The sequence below is a fragment of the Exophiala dermatitidis genome, assembly GCF_000230625.1.
Source record: "Exophiala dermatitidis NIH/UT8656 unplaced genomic scaffold supercont1.6, whole genome shotgun sequence".
NCBI lineage: Eukaryota > Fungi > Ascomycota > Eurotiomycetes > Chaetothyriales > Herpotrichiellaceae > Exophiala > Exophiala dermatitidis.
In genome coordinates this window covers 582785-607778 of record NW_008751651.1, presented here as the reverse complement: position 1 = coordinate 607778, position 24994 = coordinate 582785, and the positions used below count along the sequence as shown (strand labels likewise).

At 53.4% G+C, this 24994-nt stretch overlaps 9 protein-coding genes across 9 annotated transcripts; 5 read left to right on the top strand and 4 right to left on the bottom strand.

Moving 5' to 3' along the window:
* Positions 1 to 160: 160 nt before the first annotated feature.
* HMPREF1120_07050 (uncharacterized protein) lies at positions 161 to 1930 on the bottom strand (the record flags this gene model as incomplete). Its single annotated transcript, XM_009161263.1, has 2 exons — positions 161 to 1733; positions 1800 to 1930. 2 exons carry the CDS (start codon positions 1928 to 1930, stop codon positions 161 to 163), a joined length of 1704 nt encoding a protein of 567 aa, XP_009159511.1.
* Positions 1931 to 3270: 1340 nt separating this feature from the next.
* Positions 3271 to 4679, top strand: HMPREF1120_07049 (uncharacterized protein). Its single transcript, XM_009161262.1, has one exon. It carries the CDS (start codon positions 3990 to 3992, stop codon positions 4449 to 4451), a length of 462 nt encoding a protein of 153 aa, XP_009159510.1. The 5' UTR covers positions 3271 to 3989; the 3' UTR covers positions 4452 to 4679.
* Positions 4680 to 4893: 214 nt separating this feature from the next.
* On the bottom strand, positions 4894 to 5662 carry HMPREF1120_07048 (40S ribosomal protein S5; the record flags this gene model as incomplete). The annotated part of the gene is made up of 3 exons (XM_009161261.1): positions 4894 to 5211; positions 5273 to 5456; positions 5517 to 5662. The coding sequence occupies 3 exons, from the start codon at positions 5660 to 5662 to the stop codon at positions 4894 to 4896; spliced, it is 648 nt and encodes a 215-aa protein (XP_009159509.1).
* A 982-nt stretch (positions 5663 to 6644) lies between these two features.
* Positions 6645 to 8861, top strand: HMPREF1120_07047 (glucose 1-dehydrogenase; the record flags this gene model as incomplete). The annotated part of the gene is made up of 6 exons (XM_009161260.1): positions 6645 to 6789; positions 6851 to 7101; positions 7150 to 7307; positions 7365 to 8427; positions 8482 to 8630; positions 8702 to 8861. 6 exons carry the CDS (start codon positions 6645 to 6647, stop codon positions 8859 to 8861), a joined length of 1926 nt encoding a protein of 641 aa, XP_009159508.1.
* A 602-nt stretch (positions 8862 to 9463) lies between these two features.
* On the top strand, positions 9464 to 13552 carry HMPREF1120_07046 (sterol 3beta-glucosyltransferase; the record flags this gene model as incomplete). The annotated part of the gene is made up of 1 exon (XM_009161259.1): positions 9464 to 13552. One exon carries the CDS (start codon positions 9464 to 9466, stop codon positions 13550 to 13552), a length of 4089 nt encoding a protein of 1362 aa, XP_009159507.1.
* Positions 13553 to 13940: 388 nt separating this feature from the next.
* HMPREF1120_07045 (amidase) lies at positions 13941 to 15617 on the bottom strand (the record flags this gene model as incomplete). The annotated part of the gene is made up of 1 exon (XM_009161258.1): positions 13941 to 15617. The coding sequence occupies one exon, from the start codon at positions 15615 to 15617 to the stop codon at positions 13941 to 13943; it is 1677 nt and encodes a 558-aa protein (XP_009159506.1).
* A 2299-nt stretch (positions 15618 to 17916) lies between these two features.
* HMPREF1120_07044 (uncharacterized protein) lies at positions 17917 to 19024 on the top strand (the record flags this gene model as incomplete). The annotated part of the gene is made up of 4 exons (XM_009161257.1): positions 17917 to 18111; positions 18164 to 18214; positions 18274 to 18331; positions 18390 to 19024. The coding sequence occupies 4 exons, from the start codon at positions 17917 to 17919 to the stop codon at positions 19022 to 19024; spliced, it is 939 nt and encodes a 312-aa protein (XP_009159505.1).
* A 1637-nt stretch (positions 19025 to 20661) lies between these two features.
* On the top strand, positions 20662 to 23168 carry HMPREF1120_07043 (uncharacterized protein; the record flags this gene model as incomplete). The annotated part of the gene is made up of 2 exons (XM_009161256.1): positions 20662 to 20861; positions 20984 to 23168. The coding sequence occupies 2 exons, from the start codon at positions 20662 to 20664 to the stop codon at positions 23166 to 23168; spliced, it is 2385 nt and encodes a 794-aa protein (XP_009159504.1).
* A 389-nt stretch (positions 23169 to 23557) lies between these two features.
* On the bottom strand, positions 23558 to 24610 carry HMPREF1120_07042 (6-phosphogluconate dehydrogenase; the record flags this gene model as incomplete). Its single annotated transcript, XM_009161255.1, has 2 exons — positions 23558 to 24433; positions 24566 to 24610. 2 exons carry the CDS (start codon positions 24608 to 24610, stop codon positions 23558 to 23560), a joined length of 921 nt encoding a protein of 306 aa, XP_009159503.1.
* Positions 24611 to 24994: the final 384 nt, after the last annotated feature.

Genomic DNA, 24994 nt, shown 5'->3' with positions numbered 1-24994 from the left:
CCTTTTGTGCTTATTCCTCTCAAGCTCTGCTCAGCAATGCTGTGTGGTGATCCTTAGTAGTGGACGCACTCGTTCGTTTATTTGTTAGGCTGCCGGAGAGAGATATTATACTCCAGCAACATCTGCCAGCTCTTCTATCACGGGCGTATGAAAGCCATGTTCAAGGGCCCTCATTGTCTTCTCCCAGATCTAGCCAAATGTTCTCACTGATCGTCGCCTTCGACCGATCAGGGGTAGCAGTACATTTGCTCAATTGAAGCGCTAAGCGCGGAGCACTCCCCGAGACATCTTTCTTGACAACGGCAACATGATGGATGCGATTTTCCTCGGGCGGTAACGGAAGTGGCCCTGCGTCTTTGGGTTGAGAGCTGTTTACATGATAACGTTCGCCTTCCTCGATGGATATGATTTTTTCAATCACTTTCGGATTCGCGACAGATGCCCACAGACCGTCCCCTGCGGGCGCTCGCTGTAGGAGCCCTAGTGCTTGACGCCGCAACCAAGGATCCCGGCACTTGGTAGCACAGAAGTACAGATGGGGAACCAGTCCGGGTGCGGACGTGAAGATAGGCCGTGGCCGTCCCGTTGCAGAATCCACCCTGTACTCGAGCACCTTCTCGGCGTGCTTGAGGATAGTGGCAAACCGATCCATATAGTCGTCAAACGCGGTCTGCAGCGGGCTCGTACACGTCGACAGCCAGATATAACAGACACCACAGTAGACGAGAAGACTCGACACGGCCCACAGGATCTCCGTCCTCTTGTCGTGACTCCACTTGTTGACAAAAGCCGTCTCCCATTGTCTGAGTTCTTGCAGTATCAATTCCTGTTTCATGCGTTGTAACCGGATGATACGGTGCTCGGTAGGCCTCAACTGTTCCGCTCTGATGACCTCGTGTGCTCGGTATGTCAAGCTGTACAGGTGCGCCCTAGGCTCGTCGAGGGTAGATAGGGATGCAAGCAGTGTCGTACGTTGTAGAGTGCCAGTGTTCTCCGCAACATAGCAACTCCAGTCGGGTGGTAGGGGACTCCCCAGCGTGGCCACGAGGACCGCATGGCGGGAGAAGAACGGCGTGACGACTTCACCGACCACACTACTGTTTGGTAAGGATTGCATGCGTGATGAGGAGGCCGAGATGCTCTGGGCTAGGAGCTTGTAGCCCATTTCCATCAACACCAAAGCATTCCCGATGTTCCGCTGTTGGTATTCGACGCTAACAAATAGAATACAACTCACGAGGGCGAGAGGTGCATCGACTTCGCCCTGTTCCAGGTGTTGACGCAGACTGGCGATGGCACGGGTGTACCATTGCAGTGCTTGTCGGTGACCCTGGCTGACGATAACGGCTGGCCTCGCGTCCAAATTGGTCACCAAGCGATCGTAGGGGACATGTTCGAACAGCCAGCTGATCGAGACCACGGCGTCCCAGACAAATGGATTGGATTGGGCAAGGCGGGGAACAAGATCAAGCCAGAAAGGAGAATCTACAACACCCGCGAAAACGGGTGCCGCGCGGTGAAGGAAGTGGTGGAATGCTCGTTGCTCCGCGCTGTCATGTTGAGGAGTAGCCAGAGATATCTCGGGCCGGTAGAACAAGCCGTTGCCTTCCGAGACTGTGCGACCCTCGTGGATGAAGCGAAGACCAGAAGAGATAGGTCCATCACATTCGCGACCAGATTCAGTGCATCTTCGACAGTAGGGTTTTGTTTCGTCGCATTTGACTTTGCGCGCCCTGTGCGCGGTGTCAGCGTACAGCAGAAATGATAATGCAAGACAACGTGTGCGCAGGGATGCGTACTTGCAGGTCATACATCCGGTCCTGGACTTCTCGTGAGCTGTCCGCCGGCGCCGTCGTAGGCGGCTATATGGGTTCAGCAAATCATGGTGGTGACCATCGACCTTCTGGGCGAATTTCTGCACAGCGGTCATACTCCTTCCTCCGACAAGGCGCGGAGGCTATTTCCATTCTCGTTGTCGAAGCAAGTGAAAGAGCTGCGAACTCAATTCAGCCCCACAGGGAGGTCTATCTCAATGCAATTCAAGAGGCTGTTGTATCAATTCTTCCTAGTACATGGTAGTTTGGGCAATGCTGAGGTGTCTCGAAAAACAACTAAAAATAATAATCTCCGAGGAGGCTGTCTATACGCGTATTCGGGGCTGACATCGGAGGAAATTCTAACCCAATAACCGACTCCAGGACACCGTAGTAGTGCGGCGACGTTACAGTACCTAAGTAGCCCGTAGCTAGGCTCGTTGTACTCTTTCATGAAGGTTGTATCGACTGCTTTCGTACTATCTATCATGCATTTTCAGGCCCACAGCAAAGGTATTGAGAGGAGAGAGATTATCAATATGTAAACATGTCTGTATATACAGTGGTACACATCAGAAGTTCCTAGACAAAGCGCATTCTGCAATCGGCGTCGGGGAAGCGCCAGACGTCTGTCTTGGATGTCTGGACCAACAGCACAGCCACGTTGTTAATGTCGCTTGGACGATAGGGACTGGCAGAATCAGGACGTAGGAATACAGCCATGAAAGACACCCAAAGCGCGCAGCACTGGCGCTTGATCGACCATGACCATAACCTCGTCGGAAGTCGAGTTTTGAAACCTGATCAAACAGTCCGAAATTGAGAGCAAGCGAAGAGTCTTTCTCTCTCCCTTACCATTGAAGCTGACGGCATACCCTCGACATTGGGCACATGTCATGGTATACCAAGCTTCAGCGGACGGGAAACCCTGGATAGCCGGGAGGGATGAATTGGAACAAGAAGTCCATCTATAAGAAGACAAGGACTCAGGCTGACCTACCCGTATCTTCATGGATGCTAATATTTCAAGCGCACCGGCCTCGAACTTGTGGGAGGAGTAGCAGCCGCCAACATGTTTGGGCAAGATATCGAGGGATCCGCTACGCCTTGACATTCTTCGTAATCAGCAAGCCAACATACGATGAAAGCCAGTCGGACAGGGTCTGTGTGATCTGGGGCTCAAGCGTAACCCGCGCCACCAGTGGCTGTGTATGTGGTCTTCTGTTGACGGAGATAAAGTGAGGACGCCATGATGCCGGCACTGATAGAACATGCCAAAGAAAGAAACACGAGAACGATGGTGGGAAATGGCATCTGAAGAAGATGGAGCCTGAGCCTTGCGGGGGATGCTGCTGATTGGCTGGATCGCATTGTCGGCCGTTTCGGGGCTAGTGCGATCCATATCTGAAGGGCACAAATCTCCTTTTATGGCCTTGATTTATCTCAAGCATGCTACTGTTGAACTCAAAATCCAGGAAACAAGAGGTAGGTCCACTAGCAGACAGGTGGCGGACAGCGTTAGCGAGCCGTGATTGTTGCCAGAATGGTGCACAATAACCATGTGCGTGTCCCTGATGCACAAGGGGAGGGTACAAAACAAGGGTGAATAAATATATATACAGTGGTCCGACTCATATTTCTGAACTCTTGCTATCACTTTTGTCAAACAAGCATTGCTCAGGCGCTCTTGACTCTTTGTGGGGTGTATTTTGCTTCTTTTGCTTTTGCCTGCTTCACCTGCCCCATAGTTGGGTGAATCCAAACGAGTTATCACTATTTGACAGACTTACAAGCCGTGCTTCTGTGCAAAATAGAAGGACGGAAACCCACCACTTCCCAAGGACAAGCACCAGTCGAACCTCGAGTTTGCACTCGCATTTCATCCTGAAACCAGAGAGCATTCTTAGCCATCGATATGTTGTCGGACTCGATAGTGGTCCTGATCTGTATTATTGGGGCGGGCGGCATCGTTTGCGTTGGCCTTGCGTTCCAAAGGCTATGGGGCAAGGATGATGGAGTCAAAGGGTTCAAGAACGTTTCAAAATCGCAAGAACAATATATGAGGGAAGTGCGCCAAAGGAACCAACTGGAAGCGTTCGGCGATGCTAGGCAGGCCCGCAACCGCCCTCACCCCCAAGCCATCTGAGCGAAACAACGTTATGGACGCTAGGTCTGATGATGGATCTATCCTCGCCTGACGCGAGGCAGGCCCAGTCAGACATACAAGGGATACACGAGCAGTATGATACTGAACGCGCCACGGTGTTGAGCCCCTGGGAGCCTGTCGCTGGGGAAGAGGTGGGAACGTGCCTCTCCAATGGACAGCGTTTTGGTATATCTACCTTCCATCATGCAAACGGGGAGCTGAGACAGTGCCGACAAGTCAACGGAGTCGGGAGCAAATGGAGAAACTGGACTGGAGGAGTCCAGATACGAGCCTGCGACAGCCAACAGCCAACAAACCACTGCTGTTCGCCGAAGATGCAATATACACAATGCCAGATATCGCATTGGGCAACACAGAGCAACGTTCGCGTTGAGGGCTTTGGGACGGCTAAGCAGGTATCGAGTAGCATCAACGGAAGAGAGTTCTGGGTTACTAGTAATGTAAAGATCAACAATTTACTGGGTGCATAATGTGGCAGGAGCGAAGCTAGAAGCCACCTGCAGTCAAGGCACGTTTCGTGAAGACAGGTCCTTTTCGACTCAAAACCCGGGGCTCCATGCAGTGGTTGGATGTCAGTAGTAGAAATAGACCAATCCTTCCTGCCTGACATGGGTGCGAGCTGCGAAGGGGCATCGCTTCCGGCTTGTCATCGACTCGCATAGATTCATTGGTGAGAACAATTTGAGCAGATGAGGGACACTTTGTGTGTGCATTTTTGAATTTTTGTGGACACCAGTGTATTTAAGCACTGATTCTGCAAGCCTGCCGACTGCGTTGCCGACCGGTTTGCAACCTCGCCCGCTGCGTCATGACAAGGATGATATTTCCACCATCCACATGTCTGCAACGACTGGCAAAAAAGCAAGTCGTACCATGCATGACCCCGCAAAACACCATAACCCAGTAACCACTTTACCGATTGCTCTTGGCCACACGCTCCAACTCATCCTTCTTCTTGATGGCGTAGGAGTTGCTGCTTCCCTTGGCGGCGTTGATCAGCTCTTCGGCGAGACATTCGGCAATGGACTTGACGTTTCGGAAGGAAGCCTCACGAGCGCCGATGGTCAGGAGGGCGATCGCTTGGTTGACACGGCGAAGAGGAGAAACATCGACAGCCTGTCTTCGGACGGTACCAGCGCTTCCGATTCTGGTGCTGTCTTCACGTGGTCCGCAGTTGACGATAGCGTCGACGGCCACTTGGATAGGGTTCTGGTCGGTCATGATGTGAATCTGTGTACCAATTGTAAGAATTTGTTCTCCGACAACCCATGTCACAAATCTCGAAACCTACAATCTCAAAAGCGTGGGCGACAATTCTGATGGCCATCAGCTTCTTGCCGTTGTTGCGACCGTTCATCATCAGGGAGTTGGTCAATCGCTCGATGATCGGGCATTGCGCCTTTCGGAATCGCTTTGCGGCATATCGACCAGCGGAGTGAGGGAGGTAGACGGGAGATCGGATTTGGATGTAGTCGCTACATAGAAACTGTCAGTATTTTCTGCCCGAATTCGCGTGGTGGTCGTCGATTTCGTACGTCAAAGAAATGTCTCTGATCTCAACATCTTCGTAGCTCCATTTGTTGAAGAGCTTGATGGTCCCGATCTCAGCGGTGACATCCTTGGGCAGGACAGCGTAACCCGAGACGGGCACTTCGACTTCGACCTCGCCGTTGTCAGACATCTTGACGACTTGTTGGGTGTTGTAGGTCGAAAAGGAAATGGTCCGCTGTGCTGCGATCGATTGCGGTGTCTTCGCGAAATAAGTTGGGTGCAGTGTCTGTGTGGGATCAATCTTGTGCCAAGTCTTGCAGCCCGCCAAGACCGTCACGTGCGGTGCCTGTGACTGCACCCGACTGCACTGCACGAGCATCGCCAGTTGCAAGGCTCCGAAGTTGTGCCGGAACTTCAACAACTTCCACTTTCCTCAGCACTACCACCTCGAGCTTCACTTCCTCGCAGGGAAAACTTTCAGTGTTGACTCCAAGAATCTTCCATGATATCACCAACGTCGCTGCTTACCACTGTCTATCTCAAATGGCTTTGGGGAGTCATAGCACAAGTTTGGAACTCTCCACGCTGGCCCTCGCAACAATTCTCGGCCTGTCTCACGGCCTTCAGTGGTCCTCGTGCCCTTCTAGCGTTTCTTTGCACCCATGGCATTGTGATTGGGACTTCCATCCGCCTTCTCGTTGGTAGAGGCCACTATGGCAGCAACGTGAAGATGGAGGCGAAAACAATTTTGCCCTTGTCAGAAGAAGCATCGTCTTACTATGAGAACGGCAAGACGCGGAGTCTGTCCTGGATCACTCCGTCAAGCGAAAACCACACACCAGCATCTTGATCTTCCTCCCTAGAATGCCAGCTTTATGGCTCCCATGGCCTCCATGATCTCTCGCGTTATGGCAGCTATCGTGCCATCCACTGCAATCGCAAAATATTTTCCAAGCACACGACCATGGTCGCGAACAGTAGACGCGTGCCGCCTAGGCCAAAGGCCTTATCTAAGCATATTTTGGCTGATTCTGACCAGGCGCGACGATGTTATTTCCCCAGCTTCTGTCGGGCTGATTTCATTAATATTGTACGAGATTCGCGCAGTACGGACATGTCCGTGAAAGCATAAAGTTCGTGTATTTAATCATCTTGCTTCCTTTATTTTGAACATGGTGCACCAGGAATTAAATGCGTTGAATATCGAAAGAACTATGGACCGGGAAACAGACACATTTCTCGGCCTCGCAGGATTGCATGTCTTTCTCACTGGGGCTGCTGGTGGGATTGGCAGTGCTGCAGTAAAAGAATTTCTAGGTTAGGGAACCACCAGCACCTGGAACGTTTTGAGGTCATGGCTCCTAAACGTAGCGTCCAGATCTCGGATGTCGAGTTACAACATTTGATAAGAGAACCATTGACGCCTCCAAGCTATGTTCTACTTCGGAGCAAGCTTCCAGACTCCATGTCACCCAGGGTGACCTTACCATCGAGTCCTCCATAGCTCAGGCTTTTGAATCTGCAGCCAAGGCATTTGGCCCCGTGAATATATTGGTTGCAAACGCCGGGATCACCGATGAGAGCGCACACCCGCCGATATGGGAGATCGAGACGAGTCTTTGGGATAGGGCATGATGACATCCGACTTGAGTGTGGGACGATAGTTAACGAGTGCAGGTCAACGAAAACAACGTCCGAGGCACTTTTTTGACTGTCAAGCATTTCCTGCGCACTGTGAAAAGGATACAGGATGCTCGAGGCGCAGAGCTTGAGAACGTGGCAATCGTCATCACGGGTTCAGAAACAGGAAAATTTGGGCAAGAAGGGCATGCAGAGTCAGTCAAATTCTAGCAGGAGAAATTGGTTATGGCATGACTAATTGACAATGTTAGATATGCCTCTGGCAAAGCAGGCCTACAATACGGCCTTGTGCGCACGGTCAAGAATGAGATTGTGCGCCTGAACTCCAAAGCTCGCATTAACGCGGTTGCTCCTGGCTGGGTGGATACCGCATTGATTGGGGACCGCTTGGATGACCCAAGGGAGATGTGGGCAGAGTGTCAGGCAACAGTTGCTTTGAAAAAGATTGCACAGCCCGAAGATGTGGCTCGGGCCATGGCCTTCCTGTCGAGTCATCGAGCAGCAGGCCACATATCTGGGCAGTGCATCTCCGTTGATGGCGGCATGGAAGGTCGGATTATCTGGCGAGAGGACCAGCTCATCGAGAAAGTCAAGCATGGCAATGTTGAGGCCCCTTCGCGGCAAGCAGCCATACCTCAATCTCTCAGCCCTCCGATAAGAAGGCGCCGGCTACGGATCTGTCTTTCAGTCGACTTTGATGCAATTTCAGGATACTTGGGGACCGGACACGACCCGGCCAACACTTTATCCGATTACTCGGCAGGCATCTTTAGCGCAAACGTGGGAGTGGGTAGGTTGTTACGATTATTTCGTAGGCATGGGATCTCTGATAAGATGACTTGGTTCATTCCCGGTCACAGTCTGGAGACATTCCCTGCCCAGGCCCAGGAGGTGGTCAGGAGCGGAGCCGAGATTGGCCTCCACGGCTACAGCCATGAAGGAGCATATGCAATGACAGTCCAGCAAGAAAAGGATGTCCTTGAGAAGTGTATCGAACTGATCACCGCGTTGAGGGGAGGTAAGAAGCCAACAGGATATCGCGCACCGCTGTACCAGATCCGGGAAACCACTGTCCAGCTTCTACAGAACCAAGGGTTTCTTTACGACAGCAGCATGAACGCCCATGACTCCCTACCTTACTTCCTACCAAACCCATTCCCTGGAGAAACCCCACATGTACCAGATTACACCAAGGATGCCAGCAGCTGGATGATTCCCACCCCGATCCCAGAACAACCAGCACCAGGCACCCCTGAAGCAGACAAGGCTTTGGTGGAGATTCCAGGAAGCTGGTATACCGAAGACATGACCCCTGTAAGTACTCAGACCGAGGTCCGTGTCCCACGCTGATGTTGAGCTTCCCCTTAGCTCGGGTTCTATCCCTACGCCGCGAATACGCAAGGCTATGTCGGCGTAGATCTTGTGGAGAAGATGTGGATGGACCGCTTTGAATGGCTGTGGGAAAATGAAAGCTGGCTAGATGAGGAACCCGGTAAAGGCTATGGGTCAATATATCCGTAAGTCAACAGACAACAATACTGGCCATGACGATATCTTGCCGCTGTGCTGACACAGCTGTCTTTTACAGCATGATCTGGCATCCAGAAAGTTCAGGAAGAGCACACATTGTTGGGATGATCGATCGATTCATCACGAAGCTGGTGGCTAGGATGCGTGCAGCGGAAGAGGGTGAGATCACATTTGAGACTATGGAGATGGTGGCTCGAAGCTGGAAGGAACGCAAATGAAGCATCAAACCAGACCGTTCTATCAACTCGACGGCTTCTTCAATTCGAGAAGTCTTTTTCGAGTTTTATCAATGACCGAACTGCTGACTAAGATGTTCATCGATAACTGACTAAGCGAGATCTTATCGTTGGCTAGAGCTGAAACGGTTAGGGCCAAAAGTTTGTTGCTATTATGACATAATACTACAGTGTAGTCCCACGTGGTCCTACTACTGTAGTTCCACGGTTGACACTGCACTGCAAAGACAACCGCAACACGTCACACGAACCAAGGCTCAAACGACGTCGATGTCGCTACCGCCCTGGGCCGTCGATAGTAGGAAGATGCTTCTGTATTCAGAGTCTGATCGGTCTCCCCGTGGCAGGTCTCCATACCAACAATGTTAAGTCTTCAAGTCACAATGGTCGGCGCCTGTTGACCGCGTACCTCAACTTGTCACCAATGGTCCATTGGATTTCGCAGTGTCGTTGGATATAAGAACCGGTTTTCTGTATTTGAGAACTGATCATCTATCGACTGCAGCGCTCCTGATTCTTTCGATACGAGGCTCTCCCTGCATACTGACTCTTGCTTTCTCGCATGTGCCGAAGATATTGCGGTCATGGCTCCATCTGATCCTTCTATCAATCCTTCCCCGCAAGATGCCCCCTCAATTCCTTCAATACTCCTTGAAGAAGCTGATGCAGCGGCAGCTTCTGCACTTGAGGAAGGAGGAGACGCAAATGTCGCCAGTCCGGGTCCTGAGGGACATGTTCGACACCATGGTGACGCTTCCACCAACGTGGAGGAGGTACCTCCGCCTGCCTACAATGGTGCAGACTATGGCCAGTTAGATATTGACCAGAACGGTATGGAAACGGGTGCTCGGATTGCTAGTGATGGCCGAGTCAACATCAAGATCAACCAGCGCAGTTGCAAACTCACGGACCTGCTCATCCCCGCTCTTCGTCGCCAACTCGAACTGCAGAGAGAGAAAGCTGCTGCGAAGCCTTCGGTTCCTGAAGGCTTAGGCGAGACAGAAGGCTTACCACCTCCTCCTATGAACATTGTTATCCAGATTGTTGGTAGCAGAGGAGACGTGCAGCCATTTGTAGCATTGGGACAGGTGTTGAAGAACAAGTACAATCATCGTGTGAGGATAGCGACTCATCCTACGTTCAAACAATTCGTCAATGAAAACGGCCTCGAGTTCTTCAGTATAGGTGGAGATCCGGCCGAGCTGATGGCATTCATGGTCAAGAATCCTGGTCTTATGCCCGGTTGGGACTCCCTCAGGAATGGCGACGTGGGAAAGCGGAGGCGCGCAATCTACGAGATGATCACGGGATGTTGGCGGTCGTGCATCGAAGCTGGTGATGGCACTGGCGTGCAGGTAACCGACGACAATATGGATACTCGCAGCTTCGACAGTGGCGTTTCTTTGAATGGCGACCTGACGCAGAAACCCTTCATCGCTAATGCCATCATTGCGAACCCGCCCAGTTTTGCACACGTCCACATTGCCGAGAAACTTGGTATACCTTTGCATTTGATGTTTACTATGCCTTGGTCGCCTACGCAAGCCTTCCCTCACCCGCTTGCCAACATCATCTCCTCCAACACCGACCCTAATATGGCCAACTTTGTCACATATGCTTTAGTTGACATGCTGACCTGGCAAGGTCTGGGCGACATTATCAACCGGTTCCGTGAGAGAACCCTCGGCTTAGAGCCTGTCAGTATCATGTGGGCGCCAGGGATGACAAGCCGACTAAGAATTCCATGGACTTACTGCTGGTCTCCTGCCTTAATCCCAAAGCCAGCCGACTGGGGCGACCATATTGACATTTCTGGATTCTTCTTTCTAAATCTCTCTACAAGCTATACCCCTCCACAGGAACTGGCAGACTTTCTAGAGGCTGGTCCTCCTCCTGTCTACATTGGCTTCGGTTCAATAGTGGTCGACGATCCTAATGCGATGACTAGGATGATCTTCAAGGCTGTTGAGCAGACAGGACAGCGAGCAATCATCTCCAAAGGTTGGGGTGGCCTGGGAGCTGATGAATTGGGTATTCCTGATGGTGTATTCATGCTGGGCAATTGTCCTCACGATTGGCTTTTCAACCGCGTTTCTTGTGTTGTCCATCATGGCGGCGCTGGGACCACAGCTGCTGGTATCTTGGCTGGTCGCCCAACTGTGGTCGTTCCCTTCTTTGGTGACCAGCCATTTTGGGGCTCGATGCTAGCGAGGGCTGGTGCGGGTCCACCCCCAATCGCGTACAAAGACCTGACGTCGGACAAGTTGGCGGACTCGATCAAAGAAGCACTGAAACCAGAGTCGCTTGAGCGTGCTAGGGAATTGAGCGCGAAAATCAGGTCGGAAGACGGCACAAGCGTCGGAACTGAGTCGTTCCACAAGCATGCCAATTTGCCAGAGCTAAGGTGCTCTTTGCTGCCAACGCGCACAGCAGTCTGGACAGTCAAGAAAACCAATATTCGACTATCACCCCTAGCTGCTGCGGTCTTGGGGAACGAGGGACTACTTGATTTTTCCGACCTGAAGCTTTACCGGCCTCGAGAATATGAGGCGGAGGACGGCCCCTGGGAACCGATCTCGGGCGCTGCAGCAGCATTGATCGGGACAATCGGCAACCTCTCGATGGGTGTCGCCGACTTCCCCGTGGAAATACTGAGGTCGCTGAGAACGGCTTCGGGAGACCTAAAAGAGATTCGCGAGAAGAGAAAGGCTCGCAGCGGTGCGTCTACACCTATTCCTGGAGGGGAGGCCGCAAGCATAAACGAGGCAAGGTCTAGTGAAGAAACATCAACCCCAACGCTGTCATCTGCTGCATCAACATGGGCAATGTCAGAAAAAAGCCAGGAGGCTGGGTCAGCTTTGCCGAAGGGAAACGCGATGGCAACTGTTATGTCGGCAGACGGATCTATAAGGAGCCCTCAATCTCACCGTCGCAGTTCCTCGCATCACCGCTCTCGTTCTGGGTCGCCTTTGCCGCGTGCCGAAGGTGGCCGGACTCCATCCACAGGCGAGGAGGTTGGTCAGGTCTCACTTGAGACAGCCATAGATGGAGTCAGAGCTGTTGGAAAGATTGTTTCGGCTGGGATGAAATCTCCCCTTGATTTTACACTATCGTTGGCCAAAGGTTTCCACAATGCCCCCAAGTTATATGGTGACGACACAGTCCGTCGAAATGAGAAGATTGTGGACTTCCAGTCAGGCTTGAGGGTCGCAGGAAAGGAATTTGGCTACGGGTTCTACGATGGCATAACAGGACTGGTCACTCAACCTATGGCAGGTGCCAAGAAGGAGGGAGCTGCTGGCTTTATCAAAGGAGCGGCCAAGGGCTTCGGAGGACTTATCCTCAAACCTGGTGCGGCAATATGGGGCCTGCCAGGGTATACAGCGAAAGGACTCTACGCGGAGATCTCCAAACGGTTTGGCAGCTCGGTGCAGAACTACATTATTGCTGCTCGAGTTGCCCAAGGCTACGAGGATTGGAAAACAAGTACTCCTGAGGAGAGGGCACAGATTGTTTCTAAGTGGAGGGAGAGCTTACCTGAACCTCGGAAAAGTGGAGCACCTCAGAAGAAGGAGAAGGAGCGCGAGGCACCAGTCGAAAGCGATACCGGAACGCAAACGCAAACTGGAAGTGGTGAATCTACGGAACTGCCTAGTGGCTTCTGGAACACAAGACATCTCAGCTTCGACGAGCGAAAGGCGCTTGCGGCAAAACGTGACCAACTGAAGAAAGAACAGAAGGAGTTGCAGCGACGAGAAAAGGAGGCTAAGAAGGCGGAGAAGAAGAGTGCTACCAAGGCAAAGATGGGGAGCAACTTCCGGCCTGCTGACCACGAGAACAGCCAGCCCGTGAACCTGGATGATGCTTATGAACACGCCATTCAGACCTCGATTGAAGCCACGAGCAGAGGTGACCCGGTAGAGGATGCGCTCATTGAAAGAGCGCTTCGCGCCAGCTTGCGAGAGTTGCACGGGGCATCTAGGTCTAGGGCCACAACTAACATGGACGAGAACGACGAAGCCTACAACTTGGCGATCAAGGCAAGTATGCAAGAGTACAAGGCCGCACAGGCTGAGCAACAACAGTCTGCGTCGGGTGGATCTGCATCTGTTGCTGTTGAGCATGCCGAAGGAGAAGAAGAAGAAGAAAAAGATGATGAGCTTGAAAAGGTGCTTAAGCAAAGCCTGGAAGAGTTCAAGGCTGCGCAGCCTGTAACTTGGGGTGACCGCACTGGCTGGAAACATTCCGGCGAGCACGAGACCAATATTGCTCCCACCGCCGATGACGACGGCGAATCTGATGACGAGGCGTTGAGACAGACATTAAAGGAGAGCCAAAGACTCCACGTGGAGAATGAGCAGAAGAAGAAAGGCATTGCTGGTCTAGAAGCCTCGATGATGATGACAGGTGGTCTAGATGATGGCCCCGCTGTCGCTAACGACCTGCCCGGGAAGCTCGAGCTTGACGAAGGTATCGGTGACGGTGAGGAACAGGATTCCGTGCAAGGTGAACAACAGCCACACCGGCAGGAGAGCAGTTCTCTGAGCAAGCAGCGGACGGAGGAGGAGATTGTGCTGGAATACGTCAAGAAGCAGAGCTTGTTGGAGCAGGAGCTGGAGAATGCTCATCAGGGGTCGGGGTCGGCCCCGTCCGGCCCTGGGACCAGTGGATAATAGTATATGCTCTTTAAACCCCGGTCTCCCACGGCGCAAGATGGTAGCAGGTTACCACAGTACATATGTTATGGACAGAAATGAGGTGATGAATGCATGCATGCAATGAGTTGATGAATGTTAAGCTTAGCTGTATCTTCCGTTGGCATACTGCTACCTCGCTCAGGTATCTTTGGTTGGGACTGGTACAGTAGATGCACGGTGTCTAGGTAGTCGAATACAGCGTGGACCCCAACTACCTTACGGCAGGTATAGGGAGGTTATTTATTCATTGTGGCAATCGTGTTTAACCTTCCAAGGCTTCATCCTAAGGTCATATGCATTCTTGGTATATATATGTATCTATCTATCCCAAATTACACTATGCTGCAGCAACCTCCACCACATGCTAATACACACCCAACGGGTAAACAGGAGAAATGTTCTTCAGCGGAATTATACTTGGGACAGCATCGTAGACACCAGTGAATTCAACGGATTCATTCAATCCATTAGTGACAGGCGGCCTGCGTGCATGCAAGCGGCCATCGATGGCCTGAGCTAAACGAAGCAATTGGCCTTCTGTCCATGGTAATCCTAGAATCTCCATGCCGATAGGGACCCCGATTGGGGCAGAGGCCGTTGGCGGCGAGAAGCCAATGGGGATAACGACGACAGGACTACCTGTCACGGCGGCCAGGATCCCGTTGCGGCCGTATTGTGATACCGAACCCACGGGGACCACGAGATTCTTTTGTTCTGGATAGATGAGGCAGTCGAGGTTGTTGGAAACAATGGTGTCGTGCAGCGAGCGGGTTAGGTTCGCGATTAGGGTTTGTTTCTGAAAATAACTGCTGTTGGAGGTGGATGAGTGGAGTGCTGTTTGGATATATGAGTATTGGGCTGGGATGACGAGGAAGTCCCTGCTACCTCGCTGATACAGTTCAGGCATGGATTTCGGACGAGGCTCACCCCTCAGGTGGTCGGGAGAGGAAAGATACGCGGTGAGCTGTTCACGGTATTCCAATTGTTGAACGTCCATTGCTGTGCTGATTGCGGTGGCATTGTAGATTTGATTGGTGATGTTGACAATGGTCGCGCCGTGGCTGCGGAGCAAGGTTATCACGGCGTCCATGGCTTGATTGACTGGATTTGTCTCGTTGTTGTTGCTAGTGCGGTCGAAGAACCCCTCGATCACGCCGAAGCGCTTGCCTTGGAGACTGGGGAGTATTCCGGCCTCCTCGTGGGTGAGAAAGGACGTGTAGTCCGTTCCGACGACCGAGGGCGGGATGGCAGCAGTGGCGTTGTCGTTGGCATCGTAGCCAACGCTCGACATGACTGTCAGTGCAGTTGCTATGTCCCGTAAACATCGGCCAATCGCCCCAACAGTGTCTTGGGTGTATGAGATGGGAATAACGCCTGCTCGAGAGATCAGTCCTCGTGTCGGCCGGAAGCTGAATAGACTGTTGGCGCTTGCAGGGCTGCGCAGCGAATTCACAGTGTCGGTGCCCGTGCCGAAGACGGCAAAGGATGCTGCGATTGCCGCTCCAGTTCCCCCGGAACTGCCGCCGGGAGTGCGTGAGAAGTCGTAAGGGTTCAATGTCTGTCCGCCAAGGCTGGATACGGAGAGCCCCTCAAGTGCCAGCTCTTGGAGGTTCACTTTCCCCAGGATCACTGCCCCAGCACGCCGCAGAGCTGTCACCGACGGACTGTCCTGCGCTGGGGTGGACGCGTTCAAGCTCAAACATCCACCAGTCGTGGGCATTGGCACCGCGTCGAAGTTGTCCTTGAGAAGAACGGGGATGCAGAATAATGAACCTGTGGCGTTGCCGCGGGAGAGAGCTTCATCTAGGCTGTCGGCAATGTCCAGGGCGTCCGGGTTGAGCGTGATGACGGCATTGATGCTCGGGTTGAAGTGCTCGATGCGCGTGATGAACGCGCTCGCAATGTCCCGGCATGTCGTTAGCCCGGAGTAGAGCGAGCCATGGAGACTCGAGATGGTGGCTTCGCGAATGTCTATCGGCGCCTGCTGTGTATATGATGTGGCTGCCAGGGAGCACAGCGTCAGAAATGTTGAGATATGCATGCTATGCTCAGCAGCAAAGGGCCCAAACCCCCAACTACCTCTCGTATAGTGTGTTCAATTCCACATCCACCGTGGTCTCTTGCCTACCGCCGTGCCTGGATATTGCACCTGACATGGAGCAGTAGAGCTAGGTTGAGATGTATAAGCCATATACTGGCACAAACAGTTTCGACAGGCAACAGAGCGGCGGACTATACCTCGGCCACGGGCAGGGAGATCTCCACCTCGAGCTCACCTTATGGGTCTCGACCTTGACGATTCCCGGTTCTGGAGGTGTGTGACGGCCAACCTACCTGGGTAGCTCGGGGATGCCTACCGTGTACCAATGTTTCCATGCAGTACAAGAAGAGAATGATGTTTCATGGCTGATGGAGAGAGCGGTGAACAGGGTCGGCTGGGACATCAGCTGCGGGAGGCTGTGACTAATCAAGGTAGTCACGTGAGGTGCAGACTGCGCACGTGACTGGGTGACTGCTTCGAATTCCGAGCTCGCTTGATGTTGAGACTATTGCTTCAGGTCTGTCAGTGATGAAAAGTCGGCCTCCCCAGAATGCAACACGAGCATGGCTTCGCAGCTACGCTACATCTCGCCGGTCCACCTTGTCTCGCTCCGCGTCTGCAGCATCTGCACAGACCCGCCGATGTGAAATCTTGGACTTGCTCCCGTTGACCGACCGCTTCCATATCCAGATCAATGGACCGGCCGAACTAGGTCCAACCTGCACTCGAAGACGTGTATAGGCCTCCGGACGCTCTTGATCAGATCGATCTGAACAAGGTTCCCTCGTCCGCGGGCTCCGTAGCCTCCTGCACGACCAGCTGATAACAAAGTAAATCGAGCGATCGTGAATTGATGGGACAACCAGGTCAACACTGCTTGACCACCATCCGCGCGAGAGGAATGAAATGCATTCGCCAGTCTCTTGGTAGTTGTCATGTTTGACGTGTCCGGCCTTGCACGACGATCTCGAGGTGTTGGGCAAGATGAGCGCAGCTTAGTTCCCTGGCGGGCCGACGCAACGGCAACAACCTTTGTTCCCACAGCATCAATGCGGTCGGCCTGCGAGGCGGCGTCCTTCAAGTTCGTTTACTCTCAAACTTGGACTCCTCTCCGGCTTCATTTCCATCATTATCTTCATCCCCATAAGTCCAGTAAGGCGGCCTGTTGGCACTGCATTCAACAAGCACGACACGATGTCACAGCGTGCACCCGTGGCTGGTCCACAACTAGAGATTCTGACGTTCGGTTCAGAAGAAAGAGATGATTTGTATCTATATATCTCAAACGTTTCATCAAGGTCTTGCTGGGGCGTCGCCCCATCACAAACGTTCAGTGGTCAGCGCATCTGCCCCTGGTCTGCAGGCCGCAGGATGATGGGCCAAGGCAGATCCAGCGGGTTGGAGGCGTCTGATTCGAGGTGTCCTACCGCGCCGCTGCCTGTAGCACGCCTGCTTTGGTTGCCTTTTTGCGCCTCCTTTATCTTTGTACCCAACGATGACAACCGGCAACCTGGCGTTGAGCCTCCAAGAGGACGAGCCATACGAGCGTCGCGTCGTTTTGACCAAGCCTCCAGACCCTACAGGCTTTCTTTCGACCGGGCATGACGCTCGATACGCCCATTCGGCGTGGCAAGCCATCAGACCAAGCGCTCTAGGCCCATCTGTACCTCGAACAGGGACTATGGAGAAGAGGTTGCATATGCGCATAAGAGGATAGATATGGCGGTGGGTGGCGGGGTAGCGTGCAGGCTGCCCGCCGTGAGCGCAATCATGTGTTCACTTCCAGTTCGTTGCTGGACTGATGAGCCTCCCGGGCTTTGGACTGACTGGCTTTAGGTGGACTTTGCCCTTGTCCTCCTTGTGGTGTCGGTTGAAGCCCGCTAATGCGAACTTCGCCTCGTCGCCTTACCTACTGGGCCTGAGAGGCTAGCCAACTCATCCACCTCGTTACTACTGTACACTCAATCATGCCCAAATGTCGCCCATTGCAGCCCAATCCCCTACGTGTCCGTTGGCAATGCTTCGGCCAAGGCTGGAGTTATCGTACTGACCGAACAATTGCGCTCGTTGCTACCTATCTGGTGTTGAGTCAATGCATCATCTGGTTCTATAGGGTCTCAATCTGCGTCATCTCTCTCAGCATGCTCATTCGATCTGGCCTTGCCGCATCCCTCGAATCGCCAGTCTGCGTTGTGGCCGAGGTCCTACAGCCGCCGGACCACCATTGCCAGCGATAGCCTTTGTCGTGACCTTCGCCTGAATCCCACGCAGTGGCACTGGCACTCGTTCCACCACAGCCATGTCCAAGCAGGGCTCCAAGTCCAGCAAGAAACAGAAGCGGGAGGTCGACAGTGGTTCTGACGACAGCGATGACGACCTGCAGCCCATCCATTTCTTCGTGCCTGGCGAGAATATTAACGCCGCCGTCCTCGTCGAGTATGTCACCCAATATGTCGATAGGACCGCAAAGATCACTTCAAGCCATCATCCCACAGTGAGGACAGTCTGGGGGTATGAAAACGAAGAGAAGACTGATGGTGGTTTAGGACAAAACGCGGACAGGTTTCAATGTCCTGGCAAAGAAGACCCTCAATTCTGTGAGCCTGAGACCTTACCGAGCCTTACGGATTGCATCGAAAACTTACTCTGGTTTCAGGTCAGCCTCCGCGATATCATCAGCGATTCGAAGGATTGGGATACGGAAACACAGAGCAGTATGAGCCCTACTGCCTCAGAAGAGGGATTTTCTACATCGTGTTGACCGCTGCCTAGGGAAATTCCGCAAGAATCCATATCGGTATTCCGACTCGGACACCGCGAGACGCCGAGCACGTCAGGGAGCCTCCAAGGGCGGGACGATTCGACCAGCACAGCCGCAACGAGAGACTGCGGCCGATCCAAATGAAAACTATTCACGCCAAAGACCGACTGCGGTACCGAACCCCGGCAAGGTTCCTGCACAGTACGGCTCGCATCAACCACCTCAGCCTCGCGACTTTGCGAGAACTGCCAGTACGGCAGGTTACTTCCCAGGCACATCGAGGGCCGATTATGGGGCGACATACAACATCTATAACACCATGGCATCCACATCATACAATACTAATATATCACCAAGTGGCGACGGTTCTGGACTCAGCTATATTCCTCAGGTAACCAAGCCAAGTCCAGACTACCCTCCACCATCATACGACCAATCCACAATGAGAGCACCTCCACGGCCTCAGCCTCCATCTCAACCAGACCCGGACTCATTTGATCAAGATGATAAACCGCCAACAAGCCAAGCTACGAATCTAAATCCTTTGCGGCCACCAGGAGAAGAGGGTTCACGGCCATATAGCTCCCAGTCTCGGAGGCCGTCGGGCTACGAGGACACCATCCGGAGGTCCAGTAACAGAGGGTAAGGTTTCTAGATGGAAGTTGGCAGGATCTTTCAAGTTCCAATGGTTTGTAGCCATGTAAAGGCGACATGAAAGGAGTTTGGTCAGCAGTATGGGCACATCCATTCGTCGAAATGTGTGTGCGTCCTTGTCCTCTGCGGTTATGCGATCTGGGAATCTGAAGCGCATTGTGTCATATCTGCCTTTGACTGCACCATATTTGCCTGTTGCGGCGGCACCAGAACTTGTTCGCTGCACGACCGCTTTGAGCTTATCCAAAGCATCGGTCATGTGTGAGCCATCCGATGGGAAGGATCGATATCGGGCCCCTACTGAGGTGCGACCTCAGGGAAACCTCGCTTGCAAAAGCGCAGTCAACGGTCTTCCTTCGATTGAAATACTTGGTCGGTCGCACAACTGGTGCAGCTTAACTCATGACGGAGGCCCTCCCGGGGCTCGAACTCGGATTTGATAGAGTTGATGACCATTCAATTTGTCAACATTGCACAGTTACTCGAGCCTCAATTGTGCCACGGAAGAAGTAGACCGGATGGGATGGCACGGTGAAGGCATCTTCGAAGTCTGCTTGGTGAATAGACGGGAAGGACCATATATATGATTATGATATACCTACTCTTTCAAGAGTCGGGACAAAGTATTGCTTTTGGTGCCGCAAGTCCATCTACTTGGGACTGGCACCTGCCTGGCAGTTTCCGGGGGCTGCTGCACTGGCAGAGACGTATCCAAGCCTTCTAAGTTCCCAACAGCTCGCGTTACTAGCTAGTCTGTGGCAGCCGTCCTGCTCATGGTCGCCGATGCGCGGCGGCGAAAGAGAAATTGACACGCGGCGGGATCTCGTTGCCTGCTTCGTACCCAATAGGCCGAGCTGGGCCGTGTCTGCCCAACGACAGCCTGAGCGGGCAATCACCAGTCAAGGATCACTACCTAGGTACTTGCTGGCCGTCCTTGCAAGATCATGTGAAGGACGCCATCAAGCCAGGGTCGTCGAGCGGATGAGTGAGCCTCAGATGTTCGCGGGCCGGTCACAGCATGGCATGTCTGTGGCCTACGCCCAAAACCTCGCAGCGGCAGTGATGAGGAATCTGATGTCCCGATTCCAAGTCCTCGAGGGAAGAATGCACAAATACCTTCAAGAGTCTCAACAGGAATCGTGGACCGTGATCGGTGCCATAAGCCACGGCTGAGGGGCTATGGGCTATTTGTCGGCTGCAATCTTACTTGGTCGGATACAAGTCGACCGCCCACGCCACAGACGGCCTAAGGCAGCAGAGCTGATTGGATACAAAGGGACTTTGCATACGGACTAAACTAACAAACCCGACCTGTCACGCTGAAATGCATGTCTTACGAGGGCCACGACAGTCGAGACGACGAGCCTGCCATGGCCACGGCCCTTCGACCACCCACCCCCCCTCTCCCATCGAGGGGTTCCTTTCAGGTGACGAGCCGCTGTTGCAAGGCAAACACTCCGTCCTCCCTGTCAAACCGCTGGCAGCCGGACAAGGCGAGCAGCGTTGGCCGAGCCGTCTGCTTCAAAGCTGATCCCAAGCCTCGCGGCGAGCCTCAGGCTCTTGACTCAAATCTTCGTTCTAGGCAGTGATGAACGTTGAGCAGCGCGTTTCAGCGTCAAGGCCATCGCGATGGCCTTGAGTCCAGGGACAACCGAGAAATCGAAGATCAACCAAAGCGCCGCGCCGACTTCTTCTCAACTAGAGGCGCGCGAAGGCCCCGCGCCTGCTGAGTGGCAAGCGGTGAAGGAGGAAATCCGGCTGCTGTACGAAAAAAAGCCATTGCGAGATGTCAGGACAATCTTGGAACAGCGCCATGGCTTTCGCGCGACGTATGTAATATGCAAGCTTCCGACCATCTCGAGGTTCATTTCTTTTGCTGAGTCGGGCTTGACACTTAATCAACGCCCGCCGGACCTGACCCGTCTTGACTGACTTTCCGTGTCTGATGCAGCGAGCGGATGTATAAAGCCCGACTTTCACAGTGGGGATTTAGCAAAAACTACTCGGACAGAGACTATCAGATATGCGCGGTGCTGAACCACGTCCGTCAGAAAAGTGGTAAACGAAACACGGCGTTTGTCATCCATGGCCACAAGCGCTCCCTCAAAGACTTGCACAAGTACATCAAAGGCCGCAAGATGTCCGAAGATGATTTCCTGGCATCCGCACTTAAGAACATCGGCTTCAACGACCATCAACAGGCCCAGAACGCTCATGTCAGGGCCTATACGCCAGAGCCTGAAGGCGAGGCCAGCGGTTATGACCAAGGGCTTCGTTCCTGTGATGCGTCCACAGCACGCGGCTGGTCAGACGCCACACCTAGCAAGGCTGTCGCTCATCTCTCGCCTATAGGGGCGGCGACGGACTCCGTATCAGGCTCATCAGGCTGTGGCTCACATTTCCTCGGTCATCCGTACACGCCCTCATCTCAACATCCATCACCGCATGACGCTGCCTCGCCAGAATCGACCATCCGGAATCCTAGGACGCACTCGGTGTCCTCGAACCAGCAATCGCTCTACTCCTCTGAGTTTTCACCCGGACGAGGAAGTGCCCCGTGGTTGTCCCATGCCGCTCCATTTTCTTCCTTGTCGCCCCATCCACCCATAGGAACTGTCAACGACGATAGCCAAGCCCGCAAGACGGACCAACACACCCGCACTGGGACTCCTTGCCAGCGACTAGGCAAAGATGTAGAGCACATGGCGCTCCAAATCATCGATGCACCCTCACTCAAATCCCTGTGCGGCCACGACGACATTACGTCGTGGAGGTTGATGAGCGACACGTCGTCGACAGACTCCGAAGACTACGAAATGGTATGTCCCAAATGTCACGAACTGACCCGAGATCATTTCATCAGTCTACCGAACCTCGAACATCCTCATGGGGCTAGGCGGAACATCCTCAATGACAACCGTGGCGAGTCATCAGAAGGCACCTTTTCTATGCCAGCTTCATCTCGTGGGCACGAACACTCTTGGAGGTGGGTGGCGCGGTGCTTCTCTGCGTGCATATACATGAGCAGGGGCAACGACGAATTGTCCCGGATTAGCCTGGCTGATGCGGACGCCGAGTTCGAAAAAATGCTGGCTCCTCAACAAGATCCCAAAGTTCTACTGGCGCTTAATCAGACACTGTCAATCCTACATATGCACGACCAGGGTGCCATTTCCAAGACCATCATGTCCTCGGCGTACAAAGTGGCAGAACGGGTGCTAGGCCGAGATGACCCTTTGACCATCATGGTGCGATGGATGGTCCATATCGCCGACCTCGATTGGCAGAATTGCGACATCACCAGCCTGACTCTGAGCAATGTGCACACGCAGCTTATTCGCCGGCACGGCCACACGGACTTGCGGTCAATCGCATGTCTGTATTGTTACGGCTACATGCTTAACGTGGAGCGACAGCTCGAACAGGCCGAGTTGGTCCTGCGCAAAGTGTACGAGCTCTCGTGCGCCAATCTGGGCCGGTGGCATCTGCAGTCCATCTCGGCCTTGACCAACCTGCATCGCGCGCTTGAGAGACAAGGACGCATCGATGAGGCCATCGAAGTTCTAGAGATTGCCATCGCCGATTCACGTGAAACCTTGGGTCAGAACCACCCGCGCAGACTTGAGAGCATTCGAACACTGGGCATGATGTATGAACGACAAGGACGTCTCGACACCGCCGAGACCTTGTACTGGCGCGTCCTAGAAGGTCGGATCAAGATGCTCGGTAGGAAACACCATTTTACACAAGGCATGAAAGGCGACTTGGAGGCGTTTCTGAGGCGCAGGGGAAAATGGACCGTACATAGACGCTACACAGTCACAACACCTAACAACCAGGCATTCGATGGGGCCGCCAAATCCGGCCGCCGCGACGGTCAACACACGAGTGCACCCGCTGAGAATCAGAATCCGCGGGTTGGAGTACATTCCCACATCAAGGCGGAGGTCTGGCCTGATGCCATGGTCGCAGTCGTCGAAAGCGACGAACAGCTGCGTCTGCACGATCTCTTTGAATGGGACCCGGAGGATAAATGGTACGATACCGATAGCAAGATGCACGAGGCCAACAGCGCCGCGGCTGGAAACAGCATAGATTCGACAGAGGACACGGTGCGCCAGGCAGAGGCGTTCTGAATGCCCGCATGAGACTTGCATTGTGCACTGGAATACGAGGCCGGCAAAGACATACCGACTTGAGAGAACTCGCCCGGGGCTTATGTTGATGAAGAAACGCCTCTTTTTGGTCCGCTCAGTTGGAAGCAGCACAGCTCTCCAGTGTTGTTCTTCTATGGCGCCTCCTGTTTCGCCAGCACTTATTTCTACTACATTGGACAAGTTTCCAATGGCGCGGGACCTGAACTACCATCTCGGCCGCTATCCTGACTAGTGCCTCCATGGCATTGATCACGGCTTCTCTTCTGGTGTAAGTTACACGCCCTGACTCTTAGTCCAGCCCACGACCAGTCAGTCAACAAGTCGTCGCGGCTTCCTCATCACCGCCACTGCAGCTCGAGTGCCCGTGGTCAATTCTCAAAAGGCAAGCCGCTTTCGAGCCTCTTCGCACCGTAAATGCCGGCAATGTCGCCCTTTGGGCCTTGGGTTTCCTTGACGACTTTGAGATAGGAATCGGCCAACTCGACATTTTTCATGCGGCAGCCAGATTTCTTGGCCAGAGCCATGGCATGGCGAGCGTCCTTTCTGGCCAGATCGACGGCAAACAGCGGTTCTTCTCGTTTGTAGTAATCGCCCGTGCGCAAACGGTTGGAGTAGGCGGTATACGGGCCCGGGAACATGATCTCAATGAACTTGTGCAGCTCGTCGACGCCGAGGCCGGACTTTTCGGCAATGACGTGACCCTCGGACAAGGTCTCGACCATACTCACAATAAACGTGTTTCCAATGATTTTGAGCAAAGTGGCCTTGCTGGGTTCCTGGCCCGAGAAGTCGATGTTCTCGCGGCCCATGACGCCCTTGCAGTATGGCTTGACTTTGTCCACAGCATCGACATCCTCGCCGGCCAGAACGCAGATCAATTGACCCGAGTCGGCCATGGCGGGCGCGCCGAAGACGGGACACCCGACGAACCGGCCGCCTTTCTCTTTGATTAACTTGTTCTCTTGCGCCGTCGTGTCCGGGTGCACGGTGCTGCAGTCGACGAGGATCTTGTTTTGAATGCCTTCGGGGGTGGATAGGATTTGTTCGAGCGTCGACAGGACCGCGGCGTCGTCGCCTAGGCAGTAGAAGATGATGTCGGCTTTGGATGCGGCTTCGGATGGGCTGTTTGCGACGCTCGAGTGGCCCAGCTGTGTGGAGAGGGATTGCGCTCGGGATGTCGTGCGGTTGTAGATGATCAGTGGGTTGGTCAGGTTGCCTTTTTCAACGAGGTTCTTGCACATTCCCTATAGGCAATGTCGGGTGGTTAGTTTAGTGGTTGTCTGGTTGGCAACAGATCTTCGGTTGGCGTGAGTATGAGAGGGTATGCGTGACAATTCGATGTGGTTCTGGCTGTGTTGTTAGGTACATGTACTTACCCTGCCCATGTTGCCTAGGCCTAGCCATGCTAATTGAGGTGCCATCTTGCACTGGCCGTTCGTTGCAAGGCGGTGTCTCAGAGGTAATAGTCAATGATTGATATATATCCTGGAAGTAGAGTCGGTTGTACAAGGTGGGTAGGGTTCAGTCCGTATCTTTCCGTCTAGCTGGTGTGCCTTCCAGTTAAGGTGGTTAAGCTGCCGCCTGCTCTGCAAATGTCTTTATTATTTCTTTGGCTTTTTTACAGTAGTATTTCGTGGCCATTTAGTAGTAGTACTGAGATCCGAGTCCCCTCCACGATAATAAGTTCCGGCTCTGAGATGCGGGAGATGTTGACACTGGTAGCGTCACGGTGGGACCAGATTCGGCGGGACCTGAGGGGCAGTAGGATCTCGTATGAGTTCAGGTTGCTGACAAAGCCGGGGGAG

Excerpts from the sequence above, each read along its gene's own strand:
- HMPREF1120_07049 (XM_009161262.1), top strand. The coding sequence starts at position 3,990 with ATGATGGATCTATCCTCGCCTGACGCGAGGCAGGCCCAGTCAGACATA.